Source organism: Calidris pugnax, unplaced genomic scaffold, assembly GCF_001431845.1.
Source record: "Calidris pugnax isolate Ruff unplaced genomic scaffold, ASM143184v1 scaffold11, whole genome shotgun sequence".
Classification (NCBI taxonomy): Eukaryota; Metazoa; Chordata; class Aves; order Charadriiformes; family Scolopacidae; genus Calidris; species Calidris pugnax.
The window spans coordinates 2,324,069-2,342,251 of NW_015090803.1; the positions used below are offsets into that span (position 1 = coordinate 2,324,069).

Below are 18,183 nucleotides of genomic sequence, written 5' to 3' on the forward strand. Positions count from 1 at the left end.
GGATCGGTTCTGTGCTATGTGCATGCAGAAGAGTAAAGGAATGTCATTTCAGTATTTATTATTCTGTAGAAAACATCTGTGGCACAGTGCCTGTGAAAATGATGATTATCAACCATAAACAGATATGACAATTCACTTCAGAAATTAGTTTATTGATCTCTGGAACATTGCATTTACTTTCGAAAATAAACAAAACTGTTTGCTTCTGGTAAATGGTGAAAAACACTGCAGCTTCTTTGTGAGCAGGAATGACCACCTCCAGGGAGAATGAATCATGAAAACATTAGTACAGTTGGAACTTACTGTTCTATAATTACATTATTTTAATTATTAGGATTTTTGATACCGAAATGGAAGCATCCATTATACTGCTTTTTTATCTTGGAGATGGACAGTCTACTAAAATAAAAATCTTAACCCAAATCTGTGTTAGCTAGCATACTTTAGCTAGCTTTAGGTCATAAACCCAAGATGAACACAAGTTACAAACTAATCTTTTATTAGCTTCTTTATTATTCTTTGATTAGTTTCATTTTATGAGCAGGCAAAACGTTGGAGCAACGGTAAAGTGTAGCCTCAGGAAAGAATATTTGTAATCCTTTTGGGATGCTTCATCCTGTGAATTTCTTGACTCATTATTGGCATCATGCGTTACTAATTGTTGAAGAGCTTATGTCTTCCTTTCATCAGACTTTTCACTATCTTTTTATTTATTTATTTGCAAACCAGAAAGCAGGAGGACTAAAGAAATTGGGATATGCTAAAAGTTAGAGGGGTAGCTAGCAATGCTAGGAGGAAGAGCAGGGGATTAGGAATAAAGATATATTGGTTACTGCCATTGCTTTGATTTCCTGGGATGATACGTAGTTAGAGTGGTTTTATCTGTGGAAAACATCGCATAGATTTTAACATTTTAACAAAAATGGAAAATTTTGATTTTTGCACAGCTGTGTATCAATCTGAAAGAGATGCTTGTCATTCCCAGTGTTTAATCAGAAAAAGTTCTGCAATAGAGGAGTCAAGGATTTGGCTTGGACATAGGTGTTGACAATGTGTTGTAAAATTCAGCAGTGCCTAAGGGGCTGAGTGTATAGTTCCTGGAGAGGCATCTTCTGGCAGTGGCAGGCAGAAGCTGTCAGAAGGAATGGGATGCCACTCCTGTCTCCTTGGATGGAGCAGGCACAGTTCTCTGCTGCCGTTCTCTGTGGCATTCAGGAGAGGACTTCAAAAGGTTTTGAGTGGTTGTAGAAACTGCCTCCTGCAGAGTTTTGTAAGTTAGAATTTTTTATATTAATCACGGCGCCTTCCCTAGGAAGAGCTTCATGGGTAGCTAGAGGTCCTGGTGCTGAGCTCATCAGAGTTTGTATGGTATGCATATCCATGAAAGAATAATCCCAAATTAGATTTGTGTTGTGGGCTGGTAGACTTTTCTGGCATGTTGGTTGGAAATGTTGGGTCAGTAGGTGGATGAAAAGGTATAAAGGGACAGAAGACAAAGAGGTGAGGAAAACTTGCTTATAGACCTGTAGGAGCCGATCAATCCAATGTATTTGGCTCCAATATTTGGCACAGACTGTGGCTGTGTGCGCTGATTCCTGTGTGCCAAGCTTCCTGACTTGGTGAACTGCATAGGATTGATAAACAATCTTGTGGTGAGATGATAAAAATAGGAATCTAGGAGAGGCTCACCAGCAGAGGTGATCATTCCCTAGAGATCATACACCAAACACTGCTGTAGGGCAAGGCGTGCGGCCAAACATCTGGCACAGTCATCCTTTGTGAGGCTGGGTACCTCTGTACATAGAGATAGGAGTTTACCTACTGTCCCTGTGGCAGGACAGCCTTGTTGAGCACCATCTGCTACTGAAACTATAAATGGGCTTTTCTTCTTGATTTTCTCTTTTCTTCCAATGATTCCCAAACTCCACGCCCTAAATGAACAACAGTTGCCGTGAGCTGCCACACAGCTTTGTGAAACTTAATGAAAAGCCATCTTAAATGCACCGTGGTCCCACAGACTGATTTATTTTGCCTCAAGTCACACTTGAGGAGTGTAGTTGCTGTAGCCCAGTGAGTTGTGATACAAACTAGAGCAAATCTTGGAGGGGAAAAAAAAATACAATCTGGATTGAGAGACTCCTAAAATGATAGGCATATTTGTTTCTTGGAAATGTGTTCAACACTTATTTGTGATACAAAGCCAATTAAAAAAAAAGCACAGCTAGCTAGCAGCTTTTGTAATTATAGTTCACTGTCAAATTTATGACTCCCAAGTGTAAGTGGGGTTGGTGGAAGTTGTATTGTGTTAGGTGACATGATGAGAAAATAATGTGAGGTGTCTGTTGTGATCCGTGGGTCAGCTGCAGGTAGTTCACTGCAGTTTGAAACACTGTCTTGAGAAAAAACAGCACTGAATTGCCAAATGTTACCAATGATACAGATATTTGCTTAGAATGTACCCGCATTTCAATTTATGAATGTATCTCTCAAAGTCTGCAGGTTAAATTAAATTATTTTGGCAGCTGTTTCTTCTGAAAGCTAACTCTCTCCTAGAATTCCTTCCTGATTCTGTATTTAAACAGAAACAGTGCATGGATTTTTCCATATTTGCTTTATGTTACTTTTGTTATTTGCAGATCTTTAACTCCCCCCTCCCTCTGCCCAAGAAAATCAAAACATAATGAAACTTCTCACAGAATGTTTTCTTTCAAGCAAAACAAATGGCTAAACTGACTGTTTTATGTTGCTGCTGTTTATCTGAGGTTTAGGATGAGTTTAGCTGTATGAAGGAAGCAGTCGTGTACTTTTAATATTGTGATTGCATGACACTAGAATGTCAGTGATTCTCAGAAGACTTCAATTCTAAAAACAAAATTGCTTTTACTAAATTGGAAGGTAAGTTGATTTTATGCTGAAAAGAAAAAGAAATTATCTTGTTCTTCCTCTGTATCCTATATTTATTCTGATGTTAGTCAGTTTAAAAAAGAAACATCAGTAAGTATATTCTGCTATTACATGCTAGGGGTAGCCTTTTACTATGAAACTTCTATTTGAAAAAGGAAATTCAATCTCACCCAGTTCCCCTCATCCCCTTCCTCTCCCAAATACCATTTCCTCTGGCTCTTATTTTAATTGTAGTTTTGTCTAAGCAGTGCTCTTTCAAATGGAAGATGGATTAAAAACCTAGCAACCTTCTCTGCCCTTCTGACAATTTCCACTCCGTGCTTTTTTTTTTTTTTTTTTTTTTTGGTTAGATCCATTTTTAATAAAAGAGGAGTGTGTTTGTTTCCAGTGTAATGAATTGGACTGCTGTAATATAATTTACATCTTCCTTTGTGGAGCAAATCTATGACATCTGGACTGTATTTGTTTTGAACAGGGGTGGACGAAAACCATTGGGATTTTTATCTTTAATTTGCAAAAAAAGTAGCTCTGAATCTGCAGAAGATACCAAAGGGAATAGAGGGAAGATCCAAAAGCCTCGGATTGTGACTCCAAAGCGAAGTCTGAAAAAGCCCCCTCCATCCACTAAAGATGATGGGAAATCTTGTTCCCTTCCTTCTACAAGCACACCATCATCCGTGGAGTATAAGAATGTAGCTGCTGATGCTGCAGTTACGGTATGTGTTTACTTCTGAATGCCCTTACAATTTCCCCTCCGTGCTTTTTTTTTTTTTTTTGCTTTGGAGTCAGATCCAGTTTTAATGCAATCATGAATTATCAGCCAGGATGGATAGTTTTTGAATGTCTGATTCTACAGATGCTTATTATTATAATCTTATTAGTCATGGTAGTAAAGAATATATTCACTGCAAAAACAGAGTCAGACCATCTTTCTTGGAAGTGTTTGTAAATATAAGTCCAGATCAATGGAATAATGCTTATTTCTATTGAGTAGCAGGTCTCTGCATGCTGGGAATGTGATAACCCATTTTCTAAACATTCAAACGCCTCAAAAAGTCTGAAGTACAGCTTTGTGTGGGGGTGGCAGAGGGATCGTGTAACTTATTTCACTCTTCCTTCTTGGCAGTGACAGCTAATCTGCCTTGTCATTTACAGTCAGTGTAGCAGTAACATAATGCCTGACTTCAAATCCAAGGGGGACAGGTTCCAACTAGCACTGAAATTAAAGTCTTTTAATGAAATTTCCACAGAGTTGCAAAGTTTGACCTGTAAGGGATAAGGACAGAGGTTGTACCCAAGTAATATTTTTGTGCACTTGCCAGCAGACTCAAGAGTAGTGCCCCGTGTTGACAGTTTCTGCTTTAGCAATGGTGAAGGCTGCCGTCGCTGCTTGTGCAAGGTTTGTGTTTCACCAACAGGGCTGTGTATTTACCTCACTTTCTTGAAGTGCTACTAAATGTCACTCTCTGAAGTAGTTTGTGTTTCATGAGGTTAGAGTTATTCCGTTTCAGTTTTCACCTTACAGATGGAATCAACAGTTGAAATAGAAAGGAAAAGCTCTTTTATATTGTACTTTTATATATGATGTCCCATGGTGTTCTAGTGCACATCTGAGCTTGATTAAGAATTGTTGTCCTAAAGACCTCTAGGAAGACTCTGGTTTGAGGGCTGCAGAAATCAAACCCAATGGCAACACTGTCAAACAGATGAGAACAGAGAAAGTTTATGAATGTTCAGACTGATTTTATAGGTTGTATGTTAAGAGTGGTCACACTACAGATACTATTGCAGATTTTTTTCTGGTCTTGTCTGTATTCATGGTTTATCCCAAGCTCATTCCAAAACACGTTGACTCCTTAAGCTATGTTTTGGTTTAAATGTTAATGTTTTTAATTGGTGTGTGGATTGCCTTGCCAAAATTGCAGCTCCTTTAATGTTGAAAACAGCACTGCCCTGTTTCAGAAGTTCATCAGGTGAAAGCATTAGGACTTTTTTTCCTTCCTTCCTGTTCACACCAGTGTGGTGAATTACAGGTCAATGGCTTCATAAAAAATACTTGTGTTGGTGTTGTTACTACTCTGTCTGCAAAGTTCTTCCTAATCTTTCCTAAAAAGTATGGTTGTAAGAAGTCAGCAGTTTATTAATGTGTAAGAGTTTGTGAAGATTTTTGTGAAGGCCAATTTCAGACCATACAAGAAGCAAAGGCAGTAGCCACAATGTTTCCAAGAGGAACCCTGCTGAGCGATGCAGATGGTGCAGAAGGAATAAATCAGTCCAGAGCACAGTTACGCCTCCAGATTTGATTTGTGAGGAAAGTAGAACAGCACAAATCTATAGCCTGAATTGTAAATTATTTGCTTATGTAAAGGTTGCTAATGTCAGCATCCCATTGCTTATTCTAGGGCATTTCATCCTCGCGAAGTAGAAGCTCATCTCTGCTGCCGCCTGGGACGGCTAATTCTGCATCTCCTAGTGGCCAGAAGCATATGAATCAAAGTCCAAGTGTTGTAACCATCACTCATCACAAATCACCTGCAGCTGCTCGAAGAGCGAAGAGCCAGCGTTCTGGTCAACTCCATGAAGTCAGAGAGGTAAGAGATAAAAATTTGCTACTTTGCTAGAACTTCTACATGCTTATTTTGATTTAGAATAAGCAATCCAGTCTGACATGTTAACAATTCTCTTTGTTTCCTACTTTGTTTGACTTCTTTGTTTTGGTGCCCTCACTAAGCAAAAGGCGGTCTTTAGTTCTGGTTCAGCTTAAAGTCTGGCATATACAGGCTTTTTTATGCTGATGTTAAAATTAGTGTGTGCACATCTTTAAAAGAGGAAGTAGGTTGGCCCCAGTACCCAGACTTTGCAGTGGTGCTGGCAGTGCTGGAGAAACATCTCTTTCAACCTTTCAGATTAGAAAGAGGGCCCTGAAGCATATAAATATAACTAGAAAAACAAAAACTTGAGTAAGTCTGATAAATGACTGTGAAAGAAGGCACAGCTCCCCATACTCAGCAGGTTGTTTGTATATGGCTATAGTCTTATATTTGTTGTCAGGTTTCTGTTGCTGGCCTTGTGATGGAAGAATCCTTTGTCTGTGTTGAACATGTGCAAATCAAACAAGAAAACATGTTTCTCTCAAAGCGTGTTTACCAGGGTTTAAGAAGTATAACTCATGTACCAATTTAAGTCTGTCTTCCAGACAGCAAAAACAGTACAGAGCTTTAAGCTTAAATAATATGGCAGACTTTCACAGAACTCACTTTCATCTTTCTTTCATCTCTTGTTATTTTTGCTTTGTCTGAATTTCTTGCTATTCTCTAATGGTGCCTATGTAAGGTCCCCCTTCCACCACTTCTACCAAAGAAACCGGTGGCAGCCTAGCTGCTTTAAAGCATTCTGTTATCACGTGGGTTTAAAATATCTGCCCTGCTCTGTCCAGTTGCAATCTCAAGAGTCTGCTTTTCAGTTTATGCTCCCTTAATATTTTATAAATGGAGACCTTTCATATAAAGAGTTTTGGAATAGATTCTTAGTGTGTCTGTGCTCACAATGAAAAATCAAATTACACATCCCGATAAAGAATGCTTGTTTATCTTCTAGTAACATTAAAAGTGAAAACTTCCCTTGTATCATCTATTGTATTAAGAGGAGTCATTCCTTGCTCTGAGGAGCACACTGTCTGAATGTCACCTACGTTTTCTTTACATTATAGAAAACTTGCATCTGTTTGTTTTTCACGAGAATATCTTATCTTTGCCTGCCAGTCATCTCCCCCAAGTCATTTCTACTTTACTGAATGTATTTGCTCTCATAGGTTGAATTCAGAGTGCACTTTAAACCTATTAATAAAATAAACAGTGGGAGTGGGAGCAGTTGCAGCTTTGTCAAATGAAGCTGGGCTGAAAGGAATTTAAAAGAGACAATTAGTGTATGAGCTGATTATAATGAGTTGGGAAGGGAAAAAGTCAACAGATGAAAGAACTGCACTTGGGAAGGAAGAAATAAATACTATCCTACAGCAAAACTAGAGAATAAGTGGCTAGGTATCATCCCTGCAGGAAAGGCCTGGGAGTAGCTGACTCATTTATTTGTAGTGTATTGCGATGTGATGTCATTCCAAAAAGGTAAATGTTACAGGACTGTAATCACAGAAGATAATTATTTTGCTATGTTTGGTGTGAGTGGTTCCTCTGCTACAGCACCGAATCCCATGAGAACAACTTAGAGTATTGCAATAAAAAGGTATTTAGACAGTGAACATATGGCAGTGATTGAAGGTTAAAAGAAATGAGATTTTTTCAGGGAGGGAAGATGGTAGTAAGATAAACAATGCATAAGAAAATTTTATAACAAGTTGTGTGAACTTTACCTTTTTGTGTATTGATTTTTCTATTTCTTTTTTTGATGTGCTGCTTCTTGAAGAAGAGCATATTGTTGGAAAAATCAGTCCTTCTACCCTCTTTCCCAGTCTCATGTAAAAAGTGGCTGCTTGACTGATCTTGTTTCCATCTGTGAAAGGATAAGTCTGTTTTTCCAGATTAAGGGAGCCGACGGATTTTGTTTCAATTGCATGCTCTATGCATTTCCTTCTCCCTCCTTTTCCAGAGTGAATGCAATAGGCTTGGGTATGTGCTGCCTGTTTTTTCAGGGAATATTCTTGTTCCCTATATGAGTCAATGGTGGCTGTTAGATGTACTCTCTCCCTTGTTAAATATATGAATAAAGAGATGGATCCAGATGCCTTCACAAAAGCGCACTTAAATCTCTTCTAGTCCTTTTTTAAAAAAAATCTGAAGTGAGAAGAAATAGGAACTAAAAGTACAAAAAGACAGGAGTTAATCCTCTCCTCAACACCCAAATCTTTGCTTCTTTGGGAGTTGTTTGGTATGACTTAGATGAAGGGAAGAGATGCAAAATGATTATAGATCTGTGTTAGCGTTCTCCTTATAGAATGAAGTCATTGAAGCTTTGACATTCAGATTTTTATTGTAATATAATTAGGATTACATTAACTAATTTTACATCTTATAAAATACAGAAGTTGAATCAATGGAAAGAGTGCATATGCTTCTGGAAAATGAGAAGCATATTATTTTTTTAAATTTTAAAACAATGTTACAATAATCCGACAATATATGAGATTTGTGAAAAACAGGAATGCTGCAAAAGGGGAATCCTTCACATGGGACATACATGGTCTTCCCTACCTTGGACAATGTCTCTGGGAAGTGCAGAACTTGAAATTGCTACTCAGTTCTCAACCACTTTTTCTTGATTTGGCCAATTTGGTTGGTTATTTGGAAACAATGAAGTGTATATCCATGTTGTAATTAAGACAAATTGTAGTCCTATATTTGACATCATGCAATAATATTTTGTAATACTTGGTTGTTCTTTTCCCCCTTTTTTCCTTTCATAGCAAGTAAAAACAACACATTGTTTCCTTCTGTTGTTTGTGCTGGCTGATTTAATTTATTTTATTTTTTTTTAGACAGCATAGAGAATTTTATTGTGAAACAGACTATTGCATAGAGGTCTATTTAGCACCAAAATGATGTGCAAAATACTATAAAAGTAGTAAAAGCAACTGCATGGGTCTCCAAAATGACAGATGTAACAGGTGTTTCTGTTGCGAAATTGGAAGTTTAGCTGTTTTCAAAATTTTGGCATGTTAAAATTGAGCAGGAATATGGAGCTTTTGTCTGCTATAAAAATTTTACTTTCAATATTCAAAGTACTATTGGATAACGTGGAAGTGAAAAAGAGCTCAGGAGCATTACTTCTCATTATAATGTATTTTTTTTTGTTTAAAATAATATTGTTCCCTTAAATCAGATTTTTGCTTATATTAACTTGGTATTAGTAGTCCAGTCAATACTGATTTATGGGATGTTATATCAAAAATTAAAATACACCATACATCAATTTGGGAGAGCTGATGTGCTATGTGCTGTATTTTATGCAGAATTATTTGAGATCCTACCTCTTTATTTGGGCCATAACTTATCATTAAAGGGGTGCTCTCAACTGATTTTTTTAGTAGGTGATTTTTATGGTAACTTAAGTGTGTGTAGTCTTGAAATTGAATTCTGTTTTTTTAACTATGCACATTATTATCCTCTTAACAAATTGTGATGAGACTTATGCTTGCAGAATTCTTTACTGCAGGCAGTTAAAATTAACAGGAACATAAAACCAACTGGCCACATCGCAATTCATATTAAATTTTAGCTGTCACTGAACTAAATAACAGTGGCACACTTCATCTTGGAGTGGTGTTATTTTGGCTGAGAATGTCTGACTATTGTACGGCCTCTGCCAGTATATATAGTTACTATTGTTGTTAACCCAGAATTGCAGTACGTGAACGTGTTATAGTAAGTTACATTAATTATTTACAGAATTCTAGAGAAATGCAGTTAACCAAAGGAAGTCTAGGGAAGTATTCATTTTTCCATAATTTAAAAAAGTTGATCGAGGAATTTCTGATCCCTTTGAAATGTGGTGTTTGTTACAACTTCTGATGCTCTACAGTGGACCAGTCATCAGCATGTGTTGCTGAACATCTGGTACAGTGAGATCCAGATTTCATGGGGGCTCCACCAGTGTGACATCCATTTTATGTGCCAGAAGTGGAAAAAAAAAAGAAAAAAGCAGGCTGCTTTTTGGTAAGATGGCAGTCCTACTTCTTCTCACATGTCATTTGCCATATATAAACACGGTTACTATTTGATTCCTGCAGGAATCATGCAACTAGCTGATAGTTCTTTGCTTCTTCCCTTAGAACATAGCAAAGTCTGGACTTGCACATATGGCTTCATGGAGACCCGTTTACCTGCAATTTTCTGGAGCTGCAGTTGTCCAATTTGATGTGGTTACTAAGAGAAAGAGGTGATACTATAACACTTGGGGACATTGCAAGCGAGAAGTGAATGTCTTCAGGTCATTATAATATTTGGATAGCAAATTTAGGAACTGTGAGTAGGTACTGCTGGCAGAAGAGGACGCTGTGGTCTGTGGAGAGCTGTGTGTTCTGTTACAGAATTAGGGCACTGCACAGGCAGCATTGCAGGTGAGAAGGTAGATGCAGTCCTCACACTGCTTGGGGAAGCTTTCAGACTTGCAGAGTTTTCACATATGTGAACACACAAAGACATACACTAAGCTGTGAGTGCGTTGATGTAAAACTTTGTAATCAGTGTTTAAGCCAGTAGAAAGGGGAAACCTGATGATTTTTGGTCCATGCCGAATTTTACTTTTCAGCTTTGAAAAAGTCAGTTTTGCTTTTTATCTCGATTTTTTTAATCCTCCTTTTGTTTCTCTAGAATTATGTATATAAAAACATCAATGGATGAGATCAATCTAATGCAAGTTCTAGCGAAAGGCACGCTGTAGTTCTTGATGTTTGGCATAGCACTGAGATTGTGTGGTAAGGGCACGTGTAAAAAGATGGCTTTGGATCCTCGAACAGGACATCATGCATGAACAGTGTGAAGTATGCATGAAGAACATTTAAAAAAAAAAACCTGCCAATAATTGAAGTGTTTTTGAAAGTATGTGTATAATTTTGACTTGTTTGGGAAACTCGCGTGTAGGGAGAAGTGCTGTATGTTAGATCTGTTGCTTTCACTGACAGTTCTTATCTTCATTTTGGAGTGTAGGAAGGTAAGCGCCAGCTTTGTGACAAAGATGACCTTCAGGACTGCGTGGCTAATCAAATGTTTGCTTTTAGAAGATGAAAATGATCTCATCATGTTCACCTAACATGGTGTGGGCATAGGATGGACTGCTAAATTAGGCTAACTTTCTGAATTATTACACTTTCATTTGTCTGCAAACTCATTGTCACAAGATTTTTATTTTCATTAGCAAGGTGTGGAAAGCAGGGACTAATGTCTCTCCTCTAAAACAGATTTCTTCAGAGGCTCTTTGACTTGTCTATAGGAGTCTCATCTCCTATGTCTGTTCATTCTACCTCAAGTTAGTACTGCAAGATCAATAAAGCCACATCTCCTCAGGGGATAAATGGGGTGTTTAAGCCTCTTGGAGTGTCAGTCTAGTACCTTCTAAAGTAGTAAATGTGCATGTGCTTTAAAAATTATTCAATAAGTAGCATTAACGGTTTTGCTTTGGGGATGAGGAAATGCAAAGTATTCTAATACTGTAAAGCAATAGTTATTAAATCACATAAACTTGAGTTGAATACTCTTGTGTTCTCTATGTGAATCTTTACCTTGTCTTTGCAATACCTGTGAGGTCACTCAGAGTGCATTTAAGTTACACCTTCCTAAACTACACCTTGTTCTGTGCCTTTGATTTTGTATTCATGCAAAGGTTGAGTCATCCTGGATTCCAGCTACCCAGGCAGGGAGAATGAAGGTTGCTATGGGAATCATAGAGCAAATGTTCTACTAAAATTACATGTTTGTCCATGCAGGTTATGTCAAGAGTGAACCTAGTTCATTATTTCAGATTTTTTTTCCCCTTCCAGATCTGAAAAATATAAATGATGCAAACATGGTTTGTTTTAATTCATTTTTTTTTTCAGGCTGTAGTTTAGTAGTAAAATAATTTTCAATCTTTTAATAAATGGCAATTTATAAATTAGGGATAATACAGTGCATATGGTAGCTACATTTGGAGACTGCTGCAGCATTCATTTTCTTAAGCAATTGCAGAGAAGCTGATTACTCTTTACAGTTATTAAAATATTTCATTAAATTTTAAGTAAATAGTGGGTTCCTGAAGGAGCTTGAGAGAAGTCAGATTTGAAGGGAATTCAGTCTCCAGCTTTTATAGGCCTTCAAAACTGTCACTTAATTTTTTACGTTAAACATAATTCAACTGTTCTGTTTTATATGCATCTACAAAACCACATAGCTTATCATACACTTAGCTACATTTTCGGAAAGCTCTAAGGCTGTTTCCTTTCACAGTTAAAGCACAAATACTGCAGTGGTTTCAATTTAGAGGTCACAGTTTGAAAATGAATCTTTAAAGAAAATATGATTAAGTAAATATTTTCTCAGATTAGTGTATTGCATCTCATAGCTGCTTGTTTAGTGGCGTTGCTTTCAGTGGGGGTTTCTGGGTGGCTGGTTCAGCAGTGAGCTTCATAGCAAACCCTGAATGCAACAAGGTGCATTTACCTTCTGTAGCTCTATTTATAACGCAAATTACTGCTTCCAAGATACATGGGCTATTTTGTTAACCCACACTTAAGTGCTATTTTTATTAAATTCAGTAGAAGATATTTTTGAATGTTCTCAGTGTTAATCTATGACAGTGTAATATATTAATTAGGTGGCTAGCCAAGTTTCAGATATGAAGTACAGAAAGTACTTGCAAAAGTGCCCTCCAGGAGAAGGTAACCATAGAAGTGCCTTATATATTTTAAGCATACCATTCAGTTTACATTATTATACAGATTTATTGAGGGACTTACTATAATCTTCAGCTCCTTGTGTAACACCCGAAGGGCTGCATGCTACACTGTGAAATACAGGAAATGTTTTGATTTTACAACAAAAGGGAATAATAAATGTTATAGCATTCATTAGTTATTTGACAAAGACCTGCTCTCTAGCAGCTGTTGCTACGTGTTCTTCTTGTGATCTCCGTCTCTTATGCTTGGCTTGCAGGTTTTGAATGCTTTAGAAACTTTGTGTGCATTACACAGATGCTTTTAAGCAGCTGCTTACCTGCTTCTTGTTTGTAATTCTGATTTCTGATAATACGATTTTAAAATATGGCTAATAACATGGTGGCTAGCAACGTTTCATCCAACAAGCTAAACTGAACTATATCTGCCTGAATTTGAAATATACTTTAAAGTAGCTTTGTATTATAGCTACTAGGTGTGTGCCTGTAATTGATTAATTATTTTAAATTTTTATAGTGGTCCATGCATTTGTCTCACACTCAGGAAACATAGTCTTATGTTCTTGCACATACTGCTTAGCACGTTCTGGTGATACCTACTGTGTTCTGGGATGACTGCTTGCAGCTTTTCTCACAGAGATGTCCAGTTACCTAATCACAGTTTTATTGGTAGGTTTAGGCTGGCAGACACAAACCACACAAATTGTATAAATGCAATTCTACTATATTACAGTATGTCATAAATTGGCTACTCAAAATCATGGTAGTGTATGTTAAATCACTTCAGTGCTGTGAAGTTAATGATATCAAACCAGTTGACAGTCAGCTTTGGGACGTGAAAGGAGTGGATTTTGGAGTGCTTTGTCACAAGTCGTAGGGATACACTTTATTCAAGGCTCAGGAATGGCAAGATTAGGTAGTCTTGATAGTGACAGTTCGCTTGCTTTTCAGAAAACTTGTGGTGAATAGACTGTAAGATGGGGAAGTAATATCTACTTTGATAAAAACTGAAGGTCATTCCAGTGTATACTGCACACCTGAGAGTTGTTAAAATGACAGAAATAGAATTTTATGTTTTGCTTGGACACTACAAGCTAGGTTGCTAACTGGGAGAGGGGTGAAGGGAAGTATAAGCAGTGTTGGGAAAGAGAAGAAGCACTGGAAGAATCCAACAGAAATTTGGGTAAGTGCTATATGGGATATTGGACTACTCTGAATGGCCGTATGTGTGTTTATGTATTCCCAGGTGGAATGAAATAATTAAAAAAAAATAAAAATTAAGAAAAGATTCAGTCATGTTTTCTGGCACCACGTGTTCTGAAAGACCTCCTCATCCTTGAAGTTACGCATGCTGAAACGTGTGATTTATGTTCCAGTGCAACATGACCTTTTCTCTTCTGAAGGCTGATTTCACTCAAAGTACAAAAACCTGGTTTTATCAGTAGTATGCTATATTGTGGTAAACTAATAGAATTTTCCTGTGATGATGTTGACTTAATGACTAGCAGCAACCTTTTAGGTGCTCTTTTGAATGCTTAAAATTCACAAATTGGCCTTAATTGCTGATAATTAAAATACGCTTTCCAGCTCTGTGCTATAGCTATTAACTTCACCAAAGTGATCCTTCTGAAAGGTGAACTGCTACGGAGAAGTAGCCCGTAGAGTAACATCTGCTTATGAGCAACGCTTAATCACTAAAACTAATGACTTTCCTTGCAGATTTTTGAGGTAATGTTTATGGTAAAATTGCTTAAGAAGAATTTCCCGCAAGGTGTTTTTTTTTTTATAGGCTGTGTTCTCAGTGCTGCATTCTGTGGTCTAAAATCCAGCTGTGTGTTCCTGCTTGGCTAGATGGCAGCCAGTTCCCAGCCAAGATTTACTTGAACTTGCAAGCTCCTTCCTTTTGCGTCTCTAGTTTTCGGTTCTGGATCACTGGAAGCAACTTGGGGTGGGGGAAACAATCTTGGCAGCCACTGTCTGCTTTTTCTCTCCCCTCCAGATCACCTCTTCAGATCTTAAGCAGCAAAAAGAGATTCTCAGGATAACTAGCAAATTTTGGGAGGACAACAGGAAAGCTTTTTTTTTGTTTGTTTTCTTGTTTCCCCCCATCTATAAAATACGAAGCTACTCAAAGGAAGCTGAATATCTCAGGGTATTAATTAAGATTAAAAGCATTCTCTAGTTTAGAAAATCCAAGATTATCTGTCTGCTAAGACATTGTCTGGTAAGATTTGAACATTTTGTCCTGGTCCATCTCAAAGGACACAAGGAGTCTTTCCTGTAACTCCCCCTACTCCCTCCCCTCAGTTTCCTTTCTGTCATTCACTAACTCATTTCTCAGGTGAGGAGAAGGACAGATAGAATACAGAAAGCATGGATTTAACGTTAAGGCCAGTTAAGGACTTGAGGTTAACCTTTATTACCACATAAAGAAGTGTGTTAGGGAGGTGGCAAGGGGAAGCATCTGATTTGTTTTGGCCTGAAGTAGGTGAGTTGTTATGCTGAGATTTCTGGAGGCGTTCTCAGGGATCCTGCCAGAACTGCTAGATCCTCTTTACTAACTACCATATGTGTTGCAAGAGCTGTGAACCTCTCTGGTGTTTCTCTGTTTGCCCAGTGTAAGAAATGGAGTTCTGTAGAAACTCAGAGTGGAAAGTCAGGTTCTCCTTGGGAGTGTTTTGCATCCAAATAGTGTCTGCATAAAAGTCCCAGAGAACATTGGCAGTTACAGATGTCATAGACTCTTCGGTATTTGAAGATAGATCCGTTAAGTATATCCTGTCTTTTGTTCTTCTGAACAGAGAGATGCTTTTGTAACACAGGTAGTCAGCTCCTTTTCTTGCTGATCTTCTGCTTGTTATAAAGCATTGAAGGAAAGAAGGAGCTTCCTCTGTACACCTGAGATTCAACAAACTGAGAATTTCTTGGGAAGGTAGGTTGCTTTTCATCCTTTGGTACTGGAAGGAATGTTTAAGGCTTCCAGACCCATCAACAAAAAAGGCCTTTTTCCCCTTCCCCTTTTTCCTCCCTCCTCCAGATCCAACAACCTTATCAGCTAAAGCAATAGTATGCAGACCTACAAAATACAGTCTGATTATTGTGCCTGCACAACTAACAGCAAGCCAGCTTGGAGGTGTGACTAATGAACTACTGGGTGGTAGACCAGTAAGTAAGAAGTCTGTAGTCCATCAAATGAAATGAATGTTGTCTTCACAAAATAGAATGATACTATGGTGTAAGATATGCAGCAAGTGTCCAAGGTGCAGAATTTAAGGATATAAAATAGGAATTGAATGTGTAAAGAATGGAGCATAGGATCACCTCTAGTATATGAATAAATTAACTAGCCAAGTTAAAAAGTGCATGACAGGAGGCTGTAAATAACAGCCACTTCCTGGAGTGTAAATCCCGTGCTGAGGTCCCTGGAGATCTTGTGGTCCCTGGAGATCTTGTAGCCCCTGAGATGCTGATGGAGACCAGTGGAACAGCAGCGGCGTCAATGGAAGCAGCAGGTTGGAAAGAGTAGCTAAGAACAGGGAACAACTCAGCCAGGCTGCCTCCTCCACACCTTGTTTTCTCCTGGCTGTCTTAGACTTGGCTTTTAGAATCAGTTGATGATTGACGTTTGCTCTCTGTTCTTTAAGGTTTTTCTCACCAGGAACCACCCTGTGGAGCTCACGATGAGAAGGCTGAGCAAAAAAAAAAAAAGCAAAAACACAACCCTAAAGGAGATAATGTTTTGTTAGCTGAGACAATGAAGATATGTAGCAACTGGTTTTTCAGTTGTTCCCTTAACAGAGATTATGTGGATTCTTGGCTAGGGAAAAGAGAACAAAATAGTGGATGGGAGGTGAGGGGAGCTTGTTTTCATTCTCCTCCAAGAGAAGAAATAGAATTGTGAAAGCAGAGACAAGGCCTGAAAAAAAAAAAAGAAATGTGCCCTGTTGATTAGCTGCCATCCTGCTTGTCAGAGGTACAGTTCTGTTTGTTCCGTCACTTTTTGTGTCTCTGCAAATTACATGCCAAGTGAAAATTAACTTGCTCCTTCGAAGCTTCATTGATAGGATGTATGTGTCTAAGCCTTAATAACTATTATATAACAAGTCATTCCAATTTTACTGTTCATTGTTTGCTTCTTTAAAATAATTGAGGTCAAGCTGGCTGCTACCCGCAGGTGACAATAATGGAGAATTATGTGCTTATTCTCTGTAACGGGAGGGAAACAGTAATCAAGAAAGGACAATTGATATGGATGTCATTATCTGGTTCCATCATTCCAAGATGCTTTCAGAATATCTCACTTAGTGTTCTAGGATCCTTTCTTAAAATATTTTTTCCTCATTAGCATAGTAATGTTCACAGAGGCTACTGTGGGTCTTCATCCAGATTGAAGCTTTATGGATAGATTTCCTTTGTGTTTGCAGCTCAGGGAGGTTCTTTCTAGTCAAAAGCTCAGATTTTATTGTCAGCCAAGTATACAGATATGTTACTTGTGGAACTTAAGCATGTTTGTGGTCATCTGGTCTTGTACTGTTTCTACACCAGATAATTTTAAAGCTGAAATGCAAAATTCTCTTTAATCTTAAAATCTCTTTAAGAGATTTGTATTATATATTGCAGTACTTCTAGCAGCAACCCCTGTGTACAGCTCTTTCACTTTACTTATATATTAAGCTGCCTTCCTAGCTTGTGTGCTATTGATGGAATCCCATTGAAAGATCTATGGATGTGACTTTACTGAAGAGAAGAGAGAAGTCTATAAATCCTTATCAGAAGATTTCTTTTGTCAAGTGGTAAGATGCACAGAGCACGTGACTTTGAGTAGTTTGAGAACGCTTTTCAGAAGTTAAGTCAAGAGAAGAGTTCTCTTGCTCTGCAGTGGTTAGGTATGGATGCTTAACTCAAAAGATGGATTAAATTGGGAAAAAAGTTATCATTTCTACTGCAGTTGCAGACTTCTCAGTTGGAGAGGTATCCCTTTTGAGCTGGTGACTAACAGTATTTGTAGTAGTCTTTTTTTGCATGTGTTTATGCTCTTTCCTGGGGAAAGTTTAAAGGAAATGCGAAGTGGAACTGTGAACTTGAGCTAAATTGGTAGCTAGTGTGTCAAATTAATGACTGGTGTGATTGCTTTTAGTGACATTAGAGTTCCAGGTATCTATATCTTACATTTTTGATACGCACTTGGTACATTATACACATACATATGTGTATATATATATGAAATACTTCTACATATATTGGTTGTCTGTTTTAACTTTTAATTTTTACAATAGGACAGTTACTGTTGTTGTTGATGAAATAGAGGTTAAGATTGCAAGAGGAGTCCTTGCTCAAGGTTGGAATGGTGACTATGTTAGGTTTACATGGCAACCCAATATATTTGGTTTACAGTTACTTAGAAGGATTTTATTTTTTGTGGGTGGACTTTCTTCTCTCTGTCACTCATCTGCTTTTGCTTTTAAGAAAAGCAGTGTTTTATATTAAATAAAAGAATAAACCAAACCCCTGTGATACTATGCTTATTTAACAGTGCGAACCAAGGTCCTGACTTGTATCACAACTTATTCTAGGGTGGTTTGAAAAACTGGTCTCTCCTTATGCCCCTTCCCAATGTCTTCTGAAATGTTTTCCTTTTGGTACTGTAGTCTAAAAGCAAGAAACTAATATTTCAAGACAGTGTATATGTGTGTGTGATAGAGAGAGAGAGATCGTGTTTTCATATAGTACTCTATTTAAAAAGAACAGAACAAACCAACCAACCCAAAAAAACCCTCCCCAAAAGTGAAGCAGCAAACTGGCTACTTCCCAGCCTTCGAAGGCTCAGAAGGGCAACTTCACTTAGAGGTGGTAAGAAAGTGATCTGTGTTGCATTTCTGTTACTATTTAAATGTCTAAAGC

General features: G+C 37.8%; 1 protein-coding gene across 1 annotated transcript in view; it reads left to right on the forward strand.

The window, feature by feature from the left end:
- OSBPL10 (oxysterol binding protein like 10) overlaps window positions 1-18,183 on the forward strand; it is a 111,795-nt gene that overhangs the window by 40,685 nt on the left and 52,927 nt on the right. Inside the window, exon 5 of the mRNA XM_014937625.1 lies at window positions 5,307-5,495. Coding sequence (XP_014793111.1) covers window positions 5,307-5,495 — 189 coding nt within the window. The remainder of the gene's footprint in view (window positions 1-5,306; window positions 5,496-18,183) is intronic.